Source organism: Lemur catta, chromosome 16 (genome assembly GCF_020740605.2).
Source record: "Lemur catta isolate mLemCat1 chromosome 16, mLemCat1.pri, whole genome shotgun sequence".
NCBI lineage: Eukaryota > Metazoa > Chordata > Mammalia > Primates > Lemuridae > Lemur > Lemur catta.
In genome coordinates this window covers 10,007,574-10,025,223 of record NC_059143.1, presented here as the reverse complement: position 1 = coordinate 10,025,223, position 17,650 = coordinate 10,007,574, and the positions used below count along the sequence as shown (strand labels likewise).

The 17,650-nt window shown below is 39.8% G+C and overlaps 1 protein-coding gene across 12 annotated transcripts in view; it reads right to left on the bottom strand.

The window, feature by feature from the left end:
- Window positions 1-17,650, bottom strand: part of EPB41L3 (erythrocyte membrane protein band 4.1 like 3) — a 219,578-nt gene that overhangs the window by 15,634 nt on the left and 186,294 nt on the right. For 7 of the 12 annotated variants that reach the window (XM_045527951.1, XM_045527954.1, XM_045527947.1 and 4 more), the window contains exons 10-13: window positions 14,685-14,782; window positions 13,497-13,672; window positions 10,154-10,374; window positions 1,447-1,500 (exon numbers count right to left, since the gene is read on the bottom strand). In XM_045527951.1, coding sequence (XP_045383907.1) covers window positions 1,447-1,500; window positions 10,154-10,374; window positions 13,497-13,672; window positions 14,685-14,782 — 549 coding nt within the window. Of the gene's footprint in view, window positions 1-1,446; window positions 1,501-6,307; window positions 6,869-10,153; window positions 10,375-13,496; window positions 13,673-14,684; window positions 14,783-17,650 lie in introns of all 12 variants that reach the window. The other 5 variants (XM_045527949.1, XM_045527956.1, XM_045527958.1 and 2 more) reach the window with 3 other exon arrangements.

Sequence of the window (17,650 nt, the reverse complement as noted above, 5' to 3'; positions counted from 1 at the left end):
AAACTTTAGCACAGTGCCGGTGACACGCTAACTCTTCAGTGCATGGTAGGTTCATGGCTCTCCATTTTATTTTTAAGCTTCACCATCTATCTACGGTATATGATTCCCTTACATGCTTAAATGGTTATATAACACATTTTAAGACTACTATAGAAATTTAAAGTATTATTTTTAATTTTTTTCATTTATAGCAAATATTAGGATTCTAATGAAATTTATTGAATGTATTACCCTGTGGCTACATGTAAACTCTTATAAAATCAAGGTGTCGTTTTGTTATATTTGGCACAGAAAATTAACTTATGATAGATTTATATATGACTGCTTAAAAGAATCTGGATAATTGTTTTACAATATTATCTTTAACTTAAAAAAAATTATGATTTTCAAGCTTTAAATTGAACTCTGGCATTTGTAAAGAAAGAAACTTAATAAAATGCTATCATGAAACCTTGTTTTCTGAAGATATTTTCAATTAAGTGATGTACAGATACCACTTACAACATTTTTCATTCTTTCTAAATAGCCAACTAGAAAGTATTATGATTGGAAAATGTAAAAAAGAACACACAACCTAAAGTAAACATTATTAACATAGTAAAAACTAAATTCTGCTAGCACTTCAGGATATAAACATCTTGACTTTCATGATACAGGTAAATATTGTTTTTATAGAAATGTTAATTACCCATAGAGCAGATTTGAAAAACAACCTAAGACCCACACACAAACACACACACACTCACAGAGACATATGCATGTTTCATGTACCCTAAAGAATCAATACAAGAGAAATGATAGTATCTTTCCTATTACTGGTCAATGTGTTACATATTTTTAAATCAAATGCTAATTTTCTTTTCCTTAGAGAATTCATTTTTTATGAGTGACCTAGGCTATAGCCAAAGGATACAAAAATGAGTTAAGAGAAGTGTTATTTCAACAAGAATTATTTCAACATTTGGGATTTAAAAATATATCTGTATCCAGCCAATCAGCTAATTAGATTAATTGTGACCCTTCTTCCCCCTCCACATGGCTATCATTCATACATAGCTTCTCATTTGGGATAGGAGAATTTTTTTAATAAACATATTATCAGTTTAGGCAAGTGGTTCTCAAAGTGTGATCCTCAGATTAACAGAGTCATCGCCTGGGAACTTATTAGAAATATAAATACTCAAGTCCCAGTTGGGCCTGTCTAAATGAGAAACACAAGGCTGGGACCCTCCAGGTGATTCTGATGCAGGCCAGAGTTTGAGAACCACTTGTCTATAGGCAGCAAAACACACTTGTCTAGGCAGCAAAATATGTATTTAACTCCTACTATTACAGTCAGAACTGATCTCCTCTCCAAAGCTGGTGTGCAGAGCTCTGAAATGCCGAGCCACCCCTCCAGGCATTTGGGTTAGGCAGCCACCAGCCACCCTCAGTCGTGACACCAACCTCGGTGGCGGTGGTCTCCCCATCGGCTGCGGTGTCCGTGCGCTCACTGTCAGTCTGTGGACCACAGAAGTGATCGGGTTCCAAGAGCAAGGCAGGGATAGAAAATAAACCATCTGGTCAAATAGGGTCCGGCACAGGTCAGACAGTTCATTTTCCTCCTCTGTGATCTGTATCATGCTACCATCCCACGAGAATGCGGGTTCAAGCAAAAGCAAAAAGAAGGGCCAGAGCTGGGTGTCGCCAGCAGAGCCCACTCAGAGGAAGACCCGAGGCGCCCAGCCTGCAGGCGCTGCAGGCGCTGCAGGAGCCGCACTGCCCTGTCTGGTCCTATGTCTCCGGAAAACCAATTTGGCATCCCCACCCACCACCTTTTAACTAAAACCCCGAACAAGAGCTCCTAACAATGTTTAATGCAAATAAAATTAATGGTTATATATTTTATTCCAGTAATATGTCACATTACAAAGGTAAATGAAAATGTAAATTTATATTAAAAGCTACTGTAACAGTCACTGGACTTTCAGCCCCTCATTTATACCTTTTTGATAATTTATATCCATTTATGGCCATCGGGCTGTCTGCATTACCTATTAATTACAAAAGGCACATGCCAGTGACTCATGGGCATACATTTTATATAAGAAAAATGTAACTCAATTTTCAAGTAGCATTGCTAACTAGATGTTTTTAAGACTATATGTTGTTTTTATTCGGCCCCACCCTCCAATATAAAGAGGTATATCAAAGTATGTATTTAAATATCTTGTTCCAAATACCATTCAAATGAAGCAAATAATAATAAGAATAATTTTAAAAAATAGAGAAAGAGAGAGAGACATCTACTTGGAAACAAATAAAACAAAGCACAGCATTTGACAGAGCCTACAGGTTTTTAAGGGAGAATGAGAATAGTCATTTCAGGACTGGTTTTTAATCTGTTTCATAGGGGTTTATGATTGAAAACAAAAACTACTTTTTCTTGAGTAGAGCAATGGACATCTAAATGCCCTGATATAATATTGGCTGACTTCCCCTCCACAAATACCAACTAATAATTAATAAAATTCCCTTGATCAAAGATTTGTGATTAATATTTTGAAAACAAAAATCAGAACTGGTGGTCTAAGATTATGAATCTGCTTCTTAAAATAATCTCTTACTGTAAAGAACAAGAAATGTCAAGAAGGGACAACTGGGACAGTGTTGATTCTATTGACATAACTGTGGCGATGCTGATTTCTTGGCCCTCCCCTCAAGTTTCATCTTATATATTCCTGAAAGAAAAGGAATTGGGATGCACACTCAGCACCTGTACCCAAGGACACCATTCTGGCAACCTTGCTACCAAGCCTAACATAATTTTCAGTAGGCTGGTAAAGAAAGCATGCTGACACATTTTCATGATCTGACCAGTTCAGTTAACGACAAGGGGTGGGGTGGTTATTAGGTTTCCTGTAAGAGTGATCACTGCTATGGTATTAGCATGGAAAGGCCAGTTTGACTTAAAGAGAGGCTGGCTGTTTTTTAAAATGTATAGAAAAACTCCAAGATCTTAGGTTTTCATGAATAAATAAGAACGACCTGTGCTTAGTGTCCTAATTAGTTATGTCAAACATTTCTAAAGTCCTTGAAAATACTTCTCCTCCCTTATAGATTATTTCTCTTATTGTTTTAAAATTTACTTAAGTAACTTTCAAGCATCACACCATTAGAGTACAGTTATAGTTAAGAGTGAGAGGGGTTTGGTATCAGACTGACAAGAACTCAAATCATTGTTGTTCAAACCTGTGAAACATTGAGTACTTTTTTAATTTTAATCCCAGCTTCCTTCCTATAAAATGGGGAAAATAACAACTCTGTATTGGGTAATGGATGCTATAATGCCTGACATACACAGAGCTAAATACCCCTATAATAATTATAATATATTAATATTAATAGGACTATTTTTCCTAGCCATACACAAATAGCTTAGTCCATTTCTAAACTCTCTCAAATTCCTACTTAGCATTTAGTCAGTCAACAGCATAGTGCCTGATCAATAGACAATAGATGAAGTAAAAGCAGCTTTTACAGCAACTGTTATTTATACGATGCACTATGACTACACAAACTGCAAATGTACAGCACATCATAAACTATCATATAATACTATGTTCACATAATTTAAAATGTTATAAATCAGTTGACCAATTAGTTTTTCTTCCAGATTTAAATCCATCTCTTTTTTCTTTGTATTATTAAAAAACTACTCAGAAATTCACACATAGTTATATTTTATGGTATGGGGAGTTACACTCATCTTACGTTTCTTGATAGATGATTTGATATTCTGCCCCTTCTTATCTGACCATTCTGAAAGTACAAAAGGACAAAAACAACTGGCCAACAGCTTTATTATTTAAAATGACTAAGCCTTTTTATACTGGGTTTCACTCTTGAGAAAGGCTAGAACTAATTAAACCCCACTATAACATGTAGAAAATGTATGCAGTGATGATACAATGTTTAAAAAGAATTACAGTCATCAGTGATTTTGCAAAATCAAAGTGACAGAGCTGAATTCTGTACTAAGAAGTCACCCAGTGTAGCTGCCAATGTGCTTGAGGCCTAGAGAATTAAACAGGCCATGTAAGTAAATGGTATTTTTTAAAAAATGAATGACCTAAATATGAGTTCTCTAGCTCAGCCTGAACTGGAACGCACAGCCCTCAACACTTAGGGTTAAGAGACAACATTGCACAGATGGCCAGATACGAAGTCTAGTGGCAGCAGAGCTAACTAGGCTAACTAAGGCTGCAGAGGAGGGTGCAGAAGACTGCAGTGGTGACAGCTAATTCATGGTTTCAGAGGTTTGCAGTACTGAGGACAGTCACGACTGGGAAGCTCTGATCACGTGTTCACTAGCTTGTAACAATTAACTGCTGTGATTTGTTTTGCCGATGTAATGCAGACATGCCCAAGTTTAACATTAATTCTCATGCACTGATTACAACAAGATGTATACCCTGGATTAGGCACAAGATCTGTGTGGCTTGCTATATAAAAGTTCAAACAGTTACTGTGAATTTAGAAAAGCATAAAACAGCAATCTTTTTGCTTTTTGTTAGCTTGATGGCTAACTCTACTGCTAAAGGGAAAATATGTCTCCATGTTAGAAACCAGCTAATATAATAAATAGTCACTGTAGGTAATACTGTGTTCTTAACTGTAGTATGTTCTAGCCCTACATTGTTTGATAATATTGGCACTATGAGAAATAGAGATTTTAAAACTCAGGATTTAGAGTAGTTCTCAAAATATTTTCCATGAATAAAAATAGTTATTTACAGATTCTATATATATGTATATCAGTTGGAGCTAATCATCATTCCTGAGAACCTGGAAAAGAACTCTTAGGCTGTATCAATTGAAAAGCCTAGACTTTTATTTAAAACACCTGTGAGATCATATTTTTATTCCTTCTGCTGCAAAGAAATGGTCATAATACCACTAAATATAGGTACTTACACACTCTCGCAATTCTGTACACTCACAGGTGCAGCTCAAATTATGACTTTCTAGCTGAGCACAAAACTGAATAGACTTTCTTTCCTTTTTTAAGCATTGCCTTGACTCTGAAAATTTTTTTTTTGTTAAATGCTAGGAGGATCTGGCTTGTCTCCTGCTACAACAGCCTGTGTTCTGTGGGAACAGGAGAGCCGGAGGGAGCCTGGGGAGAGGTGTGTGCAGGAGTGTACGTGACAGCGGGCGCCTCTGGTGGTGGCTTCTGTTCTTTCTCCCTTGCTCTACTTGAAGCCTGGAGAAAGGGAAACTGCTGGGCCGTTCTCAGGGCTGTGGAGTGGTGGGGAAGGAGAGCAATTAAGAGGAAAAACCACCAGTTCCCACACGTCAGCTCACCCAATTGCTCAGGTGAGGGACAGGGGCCCGACTGGTGGCAGTGTGCCTTCAAGGACAGAGGCTGATGGCCTGGGATCTTTCTGCCACTAAATCCATGCCTGGCTGACAGCCACAGAGGCCTAGCCAACTTTCCTGACCTTACCACACTGTGAAAATGGGGAGATTCCTTTTTCTCATGCCGGCATTGGAAGAATCACTGCGTCTGATATCTGCACTGGCATTGCTAATGCTGATGAGGTTGCAGCCCATTTTTGTAACGTGGAGAAACCTCAATTTAGTCTTTTCCTGATTGTTTTGAACACTGCACTGCGTGCAGTTCTTTTTGGTCCTACCGATGACTGATGTCATGTGGGTGTTTTAAACTGCTCTGGAAGTTCTCTCTGTCCCAGCATATCGTGGGATCTGATCGATCAACCTCTGTGAGTAACAATGACCGTCTGGCAACGTCACTCAGAGGGTGGAGGGGGTGTTCCAGAATCTCCAGCGGGAGATGCATTTGCAATTTTGGAAAGCTACCGAGATGACGATGATGCTTCCCCTGCGGTGGGGCTCTCTCCCCCTCTCCCCTTCAATATCATTTAAGTTGAAAACTACTGATCTGTCTTACATGTGACTGACTTTATTAAATGACAACTGATCAGAACCTTGAAGTTAGCACTGATCTTTTGCATAGCTAATGGGTTCTTTACAATTGACTTCTGGCTGAGTCCTTCACCCCACATAGAACTCAGTGGGTAGCAGAACGATTCCGGATTGGGCTCAGACTGCTACGTCCACATGGTGTTGTGCCTAACCCTGGGGCCCAGGTTGGACTCCCCAACACACAAAAACCTCAACATAGTGGCACAGACAATAAATGAGGCTCTGAAAGTAGGACCACTCTCGCAGCAGCCGGCTAACACTGTTTCGGACTGAAGCACGGAACACGAAGGGGAAGCGTGTTCTATGCCGAGGTACACACCTCTTCCTCTGAACTGTCACTCGGGTCATTGTCTAGGGAGGCGCTCAAGGAGGCCGCCTTGGGCTCCAGGTAGCAGAGGCACAGAGCCAGAGGGAAGGAGAGAGTGAGAGCGTATGGCACTGAGAAGGAGGCGGACAGCAGAAAGAAAAAGATGAAGAGGAAACAGGGCACGAGCGAGGGTGAGCGGATTGGGAGGTAATGCTGCAAGCTCTGGGGCAGGAGGTTGGTTTCAGAAAGGTTGGGGAAAGAGAGGTACCCGTCATCATCTAGGAGGGAGGGGAAGGACTCAGGGAGCTGCAAGGAGAAGGAGAACAGGGTGGTCCCTTTGCCAGTTTGCTGTCTGTAGCTAAAAGCCACATCTTGTTCCCCTAGGTAAGGCTTCCCTTGGCCGTCAGAGTCCAGGGAGGGCTCTTCGCGCATGTGCTCAGCTTTGGCCGGCTCACAACCTGGCGGTTTGCACTCATTCTCCTTACACCTCCTACGCAGCTCTGTGGGAGAGGCAGGGGCACAATGGGCTGATGGGGGTGACAAGGGACATGAGTCAGTGCCAAGCCCAGGTGACTGATGTGAAAGAGACAGAGAGAGACAGAGAGCAGCAACAGAGGTGCAAAAGGACAAAAAGAAAACTGCAATTAGTTAATTTTCTTATGGGTATCAATATAAAATTGTAAAACAAGAATTTTAGCACTAGGGTTGCTCATGAATTTTAAAGTATCCAAGCTGCATGCCAACGTTGCCACGAATGGCTACAGTTCTCCCATTAGACCATCCAATACAAGGTGGGTTTTTTTGTTTTTTTTTTTAAAGTCAGAACAGAAAGTATTTATGGGCAATCCCAAAGTCTACATTGTTTCACATGATCAAAAAATTTCATCTTAGACCAACAACTCTACAAAGTTTTAGGGTTTCGAAACCAAACATAAATCTCTGATAACTTAAAACCAAGACTTTCAATAACCTTCTTCCAATCTCCAGGTAACAGAGCTGTTACTATAGTTCAGCTGAATTAAAATGAAATTCAATCCAAATTTTGATTATTAAAAGAAAAATCTCTAGCATTACTCCTTTCTTTGGTTAGTCAATTCCATCCAAAACAGGTAAGTTTCTGGCCCCACTCCTATCTGATAAGCAGTTATAATCAGGGGATTCAACAGTTAGTGTTTTAGGAACTCTAATTCTCCACAAAGAATTGGGGTTCCCTTGAAAACTCTTCTATTTTGGCTCCTTTATCTAGGATGTCAGTGGAACTTCAACTCAAGTAGTGGGTTCAACAAGCTAAATAGCAAAAACAATGTGTTTTCTTGTAACATGGCTTATGTTTACTTTCTGTTATTTAAATAACAGAAAGATACAATTTCCTGGCCTTCTGATTTTTCTCAGCAGATAAAGGACATGTTCATACCTTTGGTTTGAGCCCTAAATATGATGATAAAAGCAAGCATTCCTACAAAAGTGCTCCTGTGGTGAGCTCAGGGTTGTGTGGGGCAATTCTAGTTCCCATCCCCTTTGGGCCCTGGAGGTCTCCATGACCAAGGCCAGTGTCCTCTGCAGGCAGCGGAGGGGCCCGCTGGACAACGGGAAGAAGGAAAGACAGCGGCCCCAGGCAGGACCTGGGCGGCCGCAGGAGCTGCTGTAGCCTGGGAGTTCAAGGCAAGGTCACAGGGAGGCTGAAGCTCATTAGACTCCTGCTGCTGTGACTGTTTGTGTGTGTACATGCTTTTTGCCTAGCGACCTGACAGCACGGAAATTACCCAACCTGCCTTGTGGTGGCTATCCAATCCTGACTTGGAGAGAAGTGGTAAATATAGCAACAGAGGGAAGGAAAATGCACAAATAAAATTATATCTGAGGCATGAAGGAAAGAAAATGCACCAATAAAATTATATCCTGGGTATATCACAGCATTAGAGGTGGTCTCCTTTTACTATGAGACAAGTATGTCTTTTCCCACACACTCACATTAAACATCGCATTTTAAACAGGAACCTGCACAAATCTCATGCAGCTAAGCATAATGTAGAAGTTACAAGCCGCCTTCTGCATGAAGACAGCGGTCCTGCCGCAGCGAGGTGAGGCTGCCCGGTCACCCGGGAAACACGCCTCCTCTCCAGGCAAGCCGGGGACCAGTCTTTTAAGCACTATTTTCAGTAATACATTTTCATGTTGGTTAAAAAATAAGTACCTTTTATGATACTTTTTGAAGATGGAGAATAACAGGAATAACCTTCCGTGCTGCCTATTAAAGTGGTTTTTAAAAGACAGCTTTGCACTGGGCACTAGAGCCAGCTGTCACCTAGGTAAGCACTGGGTCCCAGCTGCGGCCTTCCTGAAGGCATCCGCTCAAGTGCTGCATTCTCAGGGACGCAGACTCAGAGAAGGGGAGCTTTTTTTGTCTTTTTATTTTCCCCTGGCATAAGCAGCACAGAATGAGGAGAGCTTAGTGCTGCATTTTACATAAACAAATTGGTGGTCTTTAAAAATCAAATAAAGTGAGACTCCCCAGACCTATTATGGGTGCAAACTGACAATCATTTACTTTTATGCCACTTCACTATATTTATACATCCATAGGAATATTATGTTGGCCTGGGTGATTTCAAGAAATGTTGAAATAACTAAGTAGAAGAACCATATATTTACTTTTTGGGTGGATTATCTTCTTTTCCTGTCCCCTTTAAAACTTGCCTTGACTGAAGTGAAGAGTGTAAAAACAAAAATTCAGAACAAAAGCACATTTTAACAGGAAAAGTGATCCAAATATCCCACCCCATGCGTATTTTTGTGTTTGTCAAATAAATGACCTTATCCTTAAAAAAAAAAAAAAAAAAAAAAGATGATGGACTGGGTCATTTGGAATATTGTAACATAACTACAAAAATTATTTGTTTATCCATCCATTAAGATGTTGCTGCTAAATTCTTGTCAAAAGGAACACTGAATGTCCTTAGAGTCTGAAGTGGTGATTCCCTATCACACAGATCTATATTTAAAGAGCCAGCGTGCAAATGAGCACTTGGGAATCAAACTTACTGTGGGTTACACGAGCATTTTCATTCTGCCTTTTCCTCTAACTCTACGCTCTGTGCATTCCAGGAGCCACTTGTTTTTCCATTGTTATTAGGTCTAAACCTCCCAAAGGGTCTTTTGACTTTTATTTTTCTGAAAAGTTGCTTTCGAGTGCTGGATCATCAGAAATAAACAATGTTTAAAAGGAAATTAAATTTTGGGTGAAATGGTGTCACAAAATTTAACTAATATAAAATACCAGAAGAAACTGCTGCCAAATTTACTTTTTCTCTTCTGTTGCAATCTTCTGCCTTAGTATCCCTTTTCCAAACATGGCTACTCACTATTTTGCTGATTATAAGACTAAGTAGGAGACATTGTGTGACCGAACACACAGGCTATGGTCACTCAAGGCACCTGGAGTCAGAAGAATAGCAATGTGATTACTGTATATCTAGAAACATATGCCATACTTGGGTAGGAGACTGGGGCCAGAAACAAAGAAAGCAGCTTTCATGACGGTTCTGAAATATGAGCCCAAACACAAACGTGTAATACGCCATCAAAAGTCATTTTAAGATACACATACAGGACAGCTGTTGAAAGTCTTACATAGTGTACAATTTGTTAAAATAAAAATTTTCAAAAAGTCACAAAAGAATCTTTCAGAGGAAAAATGTTGAAACAGGAATAAGAATTTAAAAATTGGCATATGAATGTGACCCATACTGATATATGAACTACCCTAAGTCTGAACACATTCCTGGTACATTCCATCAGTATTACACAGTCATTCTTAAAAGCCGGAACAAGCTCTGGAAGGCAGCCTGGGAGCTATACCTTTCCCTCGTGCCGGATGGCCGAGACGGGCGTGACTTCCTCTGCCTTCTTCCGTCTGTCCTCTTCCTCGTCCCGTTCCTCCTCAGCCTTTTTCTCTGGAGTCACAGTGGTGATCAAGTTGGTCTGAGAGATGCCCTTTGTTGTGGCGTACTGGCCAGTACCAACCTCTGCAGCAGACATAGAATCCTTCATGTATATTTCATGGTTTTCATTCACTGATGCTAAAAGCAAATACAATTGAAGAAATAAAATCTGAAATAGTGAAGTCAGAAGACAGATGAAAAACACCAATTGTCCCGTTACCGGGGGAAAAAAAAAAAAGTACCACCACAAAATACCAGGTTTGTCTTGAAAAGCAAAATGGGCACCGCAGGCACCTTTATCTAGGCTCGACCACAGATCCACCTTTCTGCACTACCCAGCCCAGTGTTCTAACGTTATTTAAATGCTTACGTCTTGAAATCCCAGAATAACTCTCATCCATTCTCAGACTCTCGGGGGAGGATGTGCTGAGGGGGAGGTGAGGCTGTTACCCCAAGTCACTGGTGGGGCTCAAGCACCGGCAATTGGTGGCCAGTTCCACAACTAATAGCAGTACTTGCAGTAGACAATTGCTCTCATACACTTGACTTTGAACATATCTTTGGAAGTGCCATTCAGCAAGGAGCACCAAATTGGTTTTATTATCATTAATGCTGAAAAGTCTATCACTCCTACAATATAAGACCCCCATGGATAATACTGAAAATTAACCATCTTCCCAGAGATTATAAAATTCAGATGGCAATTCCGTTCAACTAAAGAAAAGAAATGTTTTAATTTCTATTGCCTATTAAAGAGAGTACCATAATATGCATATACATTTATTCATGTCTAATATTTTGGGAAAAACAAGACAAATGTTGTTAAATGAAATTCATGCAAATGCAAAACATGCAAACAGATATAAGATACAGCCTTTCATCTCAGCTAAAATGTCTTAGTGAAAAAAATGCTTAATTTAGTTAAATTTTAAAATTTGCTACTCATTATTTTAGGTTTTAGATATCGTAACATTTATTAAAGCTTATAAACATTGCTTTTCAAATACACAGTAGCCAATCACAGATAAAATATAATCTGCATTTATATTTTAGGAACTTTAAAACATAAATAAAAGAAAAGATTCTGAAATAAAATCCTCTCTGAAATCCTTTTAATAGCTAAACCATGTCACTAAAGTATCTTCACTAAGATATTTTATAGCTCTTTATACTGACGAGACACAGCTTCCTAATGGACCAGTTAGGCTATTCTCTGTAAGATGCCACCTTGCAAAAAAGCAGTTTATCTTCCAACATGCAGCTGTGACACCCAGCTCAGCAGCGGCAGCAAACACACTAGGGCTGGCAGCACGGCAGAGGGAGAGACAACACATACTAACATCACTTTTGGGCAGGGAGGAAGAGACAGCATGATATTAGTACATTGATTGCACAATTGTCTTCTGTCTTCTCAGCAGTCATTATCACACAAAAGGTCATGAAGAAAACAACATTGACAAAAAATGTGTTCCCTGGGTGTACGTCACTGAACAAAGTGGATGGTATACAGGAAAAAAAGGCGTGGACTTTCTACAAAAGTTCCTCAAATACTGCCTTATAGAATATACAAATAGTTAACAGAGATTTTCTAAAGGAGAAAGAGAGTCAATGAGACAAAGTAGAAAGAAAAGCCTCAATGTTAACATGGATATATCAGTATCTTCATTCAACTCAAAACAGTCCTGATAAATATTTTATTCCACAGTGTTGGCTGTAAGTTTGATATTCTAGAAACCCTTAGAAGATTCAGAATAGTAATTAACTTCCTAGGCTAACTCACTAAAGCCTCTAAGAATAATTATCAATATAATCATTGAGATAATTACGTCTATAACAAGAGTACTTTCACATGTATCTGACTCACACTTCACAACAACCCTGTTGAAGGCTGCCTTACTCCCATTTTACAGATAACTAAAACTGAGGCCTGCAGAGATGAAATCATTTGCTGAGACTCTTTGAGGAGCAGTGGCAAAAAAGGTGGGAAGGGAGATGGTCCCAGGCACTTGTAACTATTATTTATGCTTCTCCTTATTATTAAAATCTTACAGGCATACTAGAAACTTTGAACTCTTTTTATTTGCACAGGATAAGGTCTTGGAGAAAACAACTACTCTGCAGGTGTTCTGGATTAGAAGGCAGAGTCCTGGCCATGATTCAGTTCCTAAGTTAAGTATTGCTACAGCTGGCACACCTCATAGCAGAAAGCACACCTCCACATTACTCTGGACAGCAACATGAAACTGTTAGACAGACAAAAACCTACTAAAAACTCATTGTTATCCCCTAAAAAGGTAACCTGAGTGATTATCTCCTTGTTTTACTTATCTGATTGGCAGCACAGAACCCGTACACAGCAATGTTCTCCCAGTCCAGCTGATGTGGTAATTAGTATTAAGTAGGAGACTTTAATCTAGAGCCCTTTGCTCTGTTATTTGAATGCCATCCTTTCTACCAGCTATTATCAATTGGCTGATAAAGTCCACATTTTATTTTATTTATTTATTTTTTTTTTTGAGACAGAGTCTCGCTCTGTTGCCCAGGCTGGAGTGAGTGCCGTGGCGTCAGCCTAGCTCACAGCAACCTCAAACTCCTGGGCTCAAGCGATCCAACTGCCTCAGCCTCTTGAGTAGCTGGGACTACAGGCATGCACCACTATGCCCGGCTCATTTTTTGTATATATATTTTTAGTTGGCTAGATAATTTCTTTCTATTTTTAGTAGAGACGGGGTCTCGCTCTTACTCAGGCTGGTCTTGAACTCCTGACCTCGAGCGATCCACCCGCCTTGGCCTCCCAGAGTGCTAGGATTATAGGCGTGAGCCACTGCGTCCGGCCAAGTCCACATTTTATTGATCAAAATTTTTTAGCAGGTATGAATTTAACTTACAGTTTTATGAAACACATAGTCTGAGACAAGCCTGCTAATCCTCTAAGATCTGCCAGCACAAGATTCAAAGTACTTATAGAGTATGTGGCTACTATGATTAGAATAAGAGCATCTTTCTCTAAATTCAGGGTGCGGCTTATGGAAGTTACTTTCTTCATTCCCTAAGTTCCATTCTTTTATGTAATTTTATATAAATCTACAGACATCAGACTGACAAAGACACTTTTTGGAGACTTAACAGTCTGCCATTCAGCCACAGACCAACAAATGCTTTTCAATTTACAATATCCAAGAGGATCTATGTTTTGAAAGCTCGTGATGGTTTCGTACTCTTTCTCGGGTAGCTGTTAAGGGCCAGTATGTGACACCTACCTCCATCCAAGCTGCGAGACATGGTGTAACGTTTGCTGGACGATCGTTCAAAGTAAGGTGCTGGGCGGTCTATCAGCGCACTGGCTCTCCGTGTCTGGGCTTGCGTTCTGCCGCTATAACGAAACTTGGAACCCAAGGTTAGGAATTTCTTTGGAGGTGCTTCTGGTAACAACAGTCTAAAGGGATTAAAGAAAAACACCAGAAACACTAAGTCAAATATTAAGAATACTTTTTACTCTGTCATAAGAGGTAATGTGCTTTGTGTGCTAAAGGTTTAACACATGACTTGCAGTTAAATGAATCTGATTTAGTAAAAAAAATCAATTTATATAGTATATGTCAACTAGGGATGTTGTAGAGAGAATATAGACAAAACAGGGGTTGTGTTAAACTAGATGAACTTTTAACCTTCTGTACAAGTGGAGGGTCTATGGGTCTATGGGTCTAACGGCAATTAAATAGGTGACATTAGCGAAAAGAAGAGTGACAATTTGTTATTTTGTAGGCACAAACTTGATGGGCCTAGAAATATATGTGGGTGAAGGAGTCCAGGGTATTGAGAAATTATTGAAATAGTAAGGAATGGATTGGATACTTGAAATGGACATCGTATAAAAATAATGAAAAGATCTTAAAAATAATAAAGAAGGGGGTGGGGCAGATAAGTATATGATAAATTAAGGAAAATCCTTCAAGTTTAGTCAGAAGTTCTTTTAGGGTTTTTCATCAAGAAATCTGGTGACAATGGGCCGGGCGCAGTGGCTCACGCCTGTAATCCTAGCACTCTGGGAGGCCGAGGCGGGTGGATTGCTCGAGGTCAGGAGTTCGAGACCAGACTGAGCAAGAGCGAGATTATATGGCCAACTAAAAATCTATATAGAAAAAATTAGTCGGGCATGGTGACGCATGCCTGTAGTCCCAGCTACTCGGGAGGCTGAGGCAGTAGGATCGCTTAAGCTGAGGAGTCTGAGGTTGCTGTGAGCTAGGCTGACACCACGGCACTCACTCTAGCCTGGGCAACAGAGCGAGACTCTGTCTCAAAAAAAAAAAAAGAAATCTGGTGACAATGAACTTGAAGAAATAGAAAGCATATGCTTCCATATTCTTCTTCCCGACCTTTTTCAGTGTAAGTGATTACAAATTATCCCAATTCTTCCTTAGGAAAAAAACGAAATAACCTTCACCTACCTGAAAAATGTATGGTGCTCGACACATACTTTCCATAAACGCTTGGCAGCTCGATGGTTTGGCAGCTTAAACCCAATGGTGCTTTCAAATTGTTCAAACTAAATTAAAAAAATACATTGAGAATAAAGTTTGAAATTACAAATAACAGAACCCTGCAAGCAAATAATTTACAAAATCATAACACCACCACAATTTTTTATTTACACACTAAATAAATTGCTATATGCACAATTCATGGTATATACCTTAATTCATTAAAAAAACCTTATTACCTGTCTCCTTAAAATGCTGCAGGTATAGACAGATAACCATGTTATGCATGCAGTAAATGTTTTCAGCACAAGCATGGATCTTATGCAAACCAAACACACACAAAAAAGAGTGTTTGGATTCCTTCCAGAGATCAGTTCGCCCTGATCTCATTTTTAAGCTTCATTTTCATAGTTTCTCAATGACACAACAACTTCAACTGGAATGTACAGAAATGAACAAAATGTTTACAAACATAGTCTATAGCAATCTTAGAAATGCCATTTTCTCCTAGTATCTGGCCAGGAAATATGTATACTTCCTAGGTATTTGAGGACCTGGTGTCAGATACTGCAGATTTTATTTGTGTGTTCACCATGGATTATCATGATAAATACTGACATCTCTCTATATTATACATAAGATCAGAGATTGGGAGAACATATTTTTCAACTTGTACATTTCAGATGATACTCTATGAGCCATTTTATTTTTCAAGGTGAAATATCTCCTCTGATTTCCCGCATAACGTGCTTTAATATCACTACTGCGGGTGTACAATAAATTTTTATTTTCTGAAGAAAGGAAGCATCAGGCCACCAGGGGGCAATCATCTTAAACAGTAAAGACTTCCCCAAAGAGCACGAAACAACTGGACTATTGATGTAATCTATAGCAAAAAGTAATTTATGTGGCAAAGAACCAAGGTGAGGGGTCACATGCACAGCATGAGATACAACCACGCTTGACCTCTATTTCTTGTTTGTTGAGATGACTGGGGTCCTTGGGAATTCGTGTCCAGTGCTGGTTGTAAAAATCGCTACTGCTCGAGCAGCACAGTCAAGACAGAAGTACTGTGGCTCTTGACTACACCATCATCCATTTATTCATCCTGCACCTAACATGCACCACACACTATGCTAAGGCCGAGGGTTCTAACAAACAGTCAACAAACTTAACTTAGGCAAGGACAATACTCTGAATGTTTATCTCTCTGTGCTTTGTATCCATTTCTTTCAACCTCTTTAGAGCCTGTGTGCCACCAATAATTTCTTCTTACTCACTCTTCTCAGCCTATAAATATGATCACAAAAAAGGGCGGGCGGGAAAGCGACTTATTCTGAGCCTCCTTCTGCTGGAACCACACCCCGTCTCCTCACTGTTAAGCTTCATGAAGAAGAAGTCACTATCTACTGCCTCTGTAACTCCTGACCTCACCACATGCTGGGGGCTCCTCGCACCTTCCCGAACTCTGACATGTCATAAGGGGACCTGTCAAGTTTAATGTGCTTTTGTTAGTCCGTGTCACACGTGCCCTCTCTGTAACACATAGCACTGCTGGTTAACAACCACTGTCCTCTGAAACTCACCTGCTGGTCATTCGTCAGTCTCTGTTCCTCCTCTTATTTCTCTGGCCATTTTTCTTAATCTTCCTATGTTTCTCTCCTGCCTGCCCCTTCTCTCAAATAGTGGTCTTACTCAGAGTTTTGGTTTGGGGGCCTCTTCTCTAACTTCCCTTGTGTTTTTTTGTTTGTTTGTTTGTTTCTTCATAGCTCAGTGCAACCCCAAAGTCCTGAGCTCAAGCAATTCTCCTGCCTCAGCCTCCCTGGTAGCTGGGACTACAGGCACATGCCACCATTCCTGGCTATTTTTTTCAATTTTTTATAGAGATGTGGTCTTGCTCTTACTCAGTGCTCTCAAACTCAAGCAATCCTCCCACCTCGGCCTTGCAGAGTGCTAGGATTACAGGCCTGAGCTACCATGCCTGGCCTCCCCTTGCTTTTGAGTACTTTATTCCATGTCTAAGGCCTTCAAAAATGTATATAATTGATAACTCTCTTACATTTCTTATTATGCAAGAATCACCCCTGAAAATCTGTCCCAAAGGAATTTCAATCTTTTTTTGTAAATCCTCCCCGTTTTTTCCTCCTGTCTAATATCATCTCTATAGACTTCACGCATGCAAACTGAAAACCTCTGATTATCCTGGACTCCCCCCCTTTTAATTCCTTCCTTCATCTCATCTCCAAGATCTACTGGCTCTGCCTGTGAAACTTCTCTCTCCAATTTGCTCTCTCTATCCTATTCCCATAGCCTCTGCCCTAGTTTAGGTCTTATCACATCACATTATTAAGTAGTTGAATTTCATTAAGAAATCTATCATTCCAAAATATTCATCCAGTTGTGTCACGTCCTAATTTAAAACCTTCTGGGGCTCACTACTGTCTACTGATTTATTTCTCCAACTCTCCCTTCTGGCCTCTCACAATGCTACGCTCATGCCATATCTACGGAGTAACATCCCACTCGTGTCACAGTGTTACCATTCAAAGTGTGAGTCTGTTTCTCTGCCAAATAGAGAATCCCTTAAGGACAGGAACAAGGTTATATTTATCTTTCTATTTCCAATGCCCAACATGGTGCCTGATAATTAATAGGTGCTCACTTAATAAATGTTCAATGAATTCATAGGAATATATATTGGTTATAAGTTTAACATACAATCTTTAGGAAATATTTAAAAAACCATACAGTTTCAGGAATTTATATGAAAAGCTTATAGATTATTTCAGTCATCATAAACAAGTATGAGTTTATATTTACATTAAACATGATTACTTATTTTATATTCTAATTTTTTAAATGGCATTTTCCACCAAGAAACTCCTGTGGGGAGGTAGATTTTGAAGACGAGATAATTCTATATTGTACCAGAA